The 3,937-nt window shown below is 45.4% G+C and overlaps 1 protein-coding gene across 1 annotated transcript in view; it reads left to right on the top strand.

Annotated features, from left to right (window-relative positions):
* The window catches only part of SPAG11B (sperm associated antigen 11B), a 28,797-nt gene that overhangs the window by 1,725 nt on the left and 23,135 nt on the right, over positions 1-3,937 (top strand). Inside the window, exon 2 of the mRNA XM_008593168.1 lies at positions 103-258. Coding sequence (XP_008591390.1) covers positions 103-258 — 156 coding nt within the window. The remainder of the gene's footprint in view (positions 1-102; positions 259-3,937) is intronic.

The following is a 3,937-nucleotide window of genomic DNA, read 5'->3' as shown; positions in this document are numbered from 1 at the left end:
ACCCACTTTCACTCACCCTTTCGAGTGTACCTACTTCATGCTCATGCATCTGCTGAATGGAGAGTTCTGAAAATCCTCTGCTGTGTATCTGCACTTCAACAGGAATGTCCAGAGCCCCATTTGTAAACCACTCAGGCACTGAGGCTCCCAGAGGACCCACTGAAGGATCTCCTGGACGAGGAACAAACGGGTCTCACTTGTTATACCACCTAGTCAAACGCAGCCACTTACCACCACCGCGCACTCCCCCTTTTCAGGGTAAGTCAAGTACTAGAGTGTGAGACGCGTCCATCCAGTCAGGAAATATTGAATGAACAAGCAGACGGGGAAGGTTCTTGTGCAGGGGGAGTGGGAGGAAGGGTAGTTCTCAGGGGAAGACTTGAGGCCACTTCTATGATCTCCGACTTCACCTAAACACAGTAGCCAGAGGAGAAGATAGTAGTGTTGGTGAAACGTTCTCCTCCTGCCAGTCTGAAGCTCTACGCCCTTGGACTTGGAGGTCATTCATTCTACAGAAATTTATTGAATACCTGCCAAGTGCCAGGTGCCAAACGAGGCTCAGGATATGCTTCCCGAGGATGGGGACAGAGTACAGAATACACTGTCAGCCCATTGGGGGAGGAGGGGTGGAGGGAATGACAAAGCACAGTGATACCACGGCCACTCTCCTGGACTCTTCCAGACAGGTTCAGGCTTATGGTTTGTCTCCAAGACCCTGCCCAGGGCCAGCTTCAAATCCATGAGGACCTGGAGGAGACAGTAATTTCCTAGTTACCTCCTTAATCTCAAACTCACTGCTGACGCCAAAACTGGGAAAACTAGGTCAGACACTCAGTGGGCAAGGTCAGGGAGGACAGGAGGGTGCTGGTGAGCTGCTGGTGAAATCCAGCAGTTAAAGTCCGCCAGCTTTAACCCCTGCATTATGCTGTCCTATCTTCCATCACTTTGGAATTGGCCCTCTGTTCCAAAGGACTGGCTAGTCTTGTTCTCCTCCCAAGGGAAGGGAAGAAGAAATGCCATGACTGCAGCACAAATAGAACAGGCACAGAGCTGGACACATGTCACTCACCCACACAGGGTTCCTGTGAGACAGGATAACTATTCCCATTTGATTACTGAGGGAAGTGAAAAGATTCGGAAGGAGCAGAGCTGTTATCTGGAGTTGATCGTCCAGTTTAGAACTTCCAACCACGGACTATATAAAGCTGTTTCGTATCTGTTGCCATCCCCCACCACATCCCCAAGGGCCAAAATGACCACTGTTTGATTTGGGGGATGATATGAAGAGGCTAATGCCAGATATTTCTTTGTGCAGAACCTGAATCAGATTTAAAAATTATCAACTGCATGAAAAGTGAAGGCTTCTGTCAAGAATATTGTAACTATATGGAAACACAAGTAGGCTACTGCTCTAAAAAAAAAGATGCCTGCTGTTTACACCAAAACTGATGTTGCTGATAACGAAGTCAAAGCTCTGCCCACCTTCCTGTTTTCCTACATCATGTTGTCAATCCACATACAGGTTTTTGGGAGAAGTGTCTGAGCAGCAAAGAGCTGAGGTATTGCAATCTGTGCTAGAGAATGTAAACATTTTATAGTGGTAAAATAAATGATAAATCTGGCTACACATAATTTTGCAGAAAGTTATTTAGCTTGGGATGTACAGAATTTTCAAAATCACACATTATATGCTTGTAGATATGGATGTAATAAATTTCCATAGAAAAGCATTAAAATAATTTCTCTTTTATTTAACATATTTTTTGAGCACCTACTTTTGTTCTAGGCACTGAGAAATGTAGTGTATTGGAAACATGAATAAGATCTGCGGGGAGGCAAACATCTAAGCAAATAAAAACAATAAAATGCTATGTATGTTGTAATGTGGATATTGCCTAGGTAGACAATATGTGCAGCAGATAAATATAACAGAATCAAGAAAGGGGTCCTAGGGAAACCTGAGAAGGGTTTTGAAGGATAATAAAGAATTTAAGTTCAGAGAGAAGCAGAAATTTCCAAGCAGAGGGTATAGTTTATGAAAACGCATAGAGACATGATGTAGTGAGTGCTTATAATTTTATGTTGCCCGGCATCTATTTTTAAATATGTTTAACTTTCTCATTCCAGGAGCAGGGGCTCAATGGTCCTTGACACAGTTTCCAATTCTATACCCCATCTGAATGGCTTTAGCTGGTTAATTTTATGTTGCCCGGCATCTATTTTTAAATATGTTTAACTTTCTCATTCCAGGAGCAGGGCTCAATCGTCCTTGACACAGTTTCCAATTCTATACCCCATCTGAATGGCTTTAGCTGGTGGCCAGAGGTAGAACTTGAGGCCTCTCTCCTGCCATCAGGCTTTCCTACTGCTTTCCCACTGCTTTCTTTAAAAGGACCACAGACATTTGCCCTGAACTTAAAGTGACCACCTTTCAGTCACAGTGTGACCTCCTAGAACCAGTGCCTGCTTGCTTTAAACCTGCCAATTAAAGCTCCGTGCTGGAAACCTGTTTGCATAATGCCCTGGATCCAGTAAAGGCATTAGCCCATGGGTAACCTCTCTCTCTCTCTTTGCCTGTGCTCTCTGACCTCCGTGTGTGTGTGTGTGTGTGTGTGCGTGTGCGTGTGTGCGTGTGTGTGCGTGTGCGTGTGTGCGTGTGTATGTGTGTGTGTGTCCCTAATCCTACCCCTGACAGCCGGGCCACACAGAAGGAGCCCATGAAGGTAGGATCCCCTGCTGAGGACAGTAGTTACCAGCTGAGATGATAGAGTTTCATTCAAAACACATGAAAGTATGATTTGCTAAATAAATGGGGAGAAGTTCAGCATAACTGCAAAAAAAAAAAAAAAAGGAGGTTAATTAGTAGCAGCAAATGAGGCTGGGGTAGAAAAATGGTGTGAAATTGTCAAGGCAAACAGATATTATGCTAAAACCTTGGACTGCCAAACAAGAAGAAGTTATCAGGTGCTCCAGGAGAGCACCATATTCAGATTTTCAATGTTAGCATGCTCACTCTAACAGCAGACTCAGGGATAGGCTGGAAATGTGTGGGAGTAGAGGCAGGAAGATGAGGTAAGAGATGTTTCCAACAGTCGAAGTTCAAGGAGCTCCTCAGTGACTAAAGTAGAGGTAACAGATGTCAAGAAGACAACAAGCAAAAGGTACTGAAGAAACAGAGTTTACAGATTTGGTGGCAGAGAAGGGTTGGCAGTGGGATGGAAAGGCGCTGTGAGCCAGGGCTGCCCACAGATAGGGCAGGAGGGCAGGGGGAGGATTGGTTTGGCTGTGGACATGTTGAACTTGAAGGCATTCACAGACGTCCAGTGGCAAGCCGAATCCCAGGAAAAAGAAGATGGGAAGTGAAAGAGTAGAAGTCATTTGCCAGTAGGTGGTATCTGAAAAGTCAGAAAAGACTTCTAATCTGTCACCCAGAGACAGCTTTCTGGAGGAGGAGAGGGACGATGCAGATGTTTAAGCGAGGCATAGGAAATGAGGAGAGGGAGAGGGGTCTGAGAGCTGGGAAGTGAATGAACTGAAACAGTACTACTCTAGAAGAGAAGGATGGAGAAAGTTCAGTGGTGCCCGAGACAACAGGAAGTGACACAGCATCAGGGCACCTTGCGGGCCCCAGAGTCTCGTCGGCAGCACACACCCTGTGNTGTGGGTGAAGGGACAGGGATCCACTGTCATGGTTAGTTGTTGGTCTCCTTCATGAGATGGAAACATCACATGAGCTTCATTTTCTGTCCTTACTTTGAGTCAAGTAAAAGTCAGATTGAAAAAAAGTGAAGGATGCCATCTGTCTCTCCACCTTTTCTCAGCCACAACATCTAGTTGACGGATTGGGCATGAGAGCACCTGGCCCCTAGTTCCACTTCCATTATGAATATAGCCTTGAACATTTAACCTCAGTATGTCAGTGTCTCTTAAGTGATGA

Source organism: Galeopterus variegatus, unplaced genomic scaffold (assembly GCF_000696425.1).
Source record: "Galeopterus variegatus unplaced genomic scaffold, G_variegatus-3.0.2 Scaffold8807, whole genome shotgun sequence".
Taxonomy (NCBI): domain Eukaryota; kingdom Metazoa; phylum Chordata; class Mammalia; order Dermoptera; family Cynocephalidae; genus Galeopterus; species Galeopterus variegatus.
The sequence above is the reverse complement of the archived record's forward strand: the minus strand, read 5'-3'. Positions and strand labels throughout refer to the sequence as shown.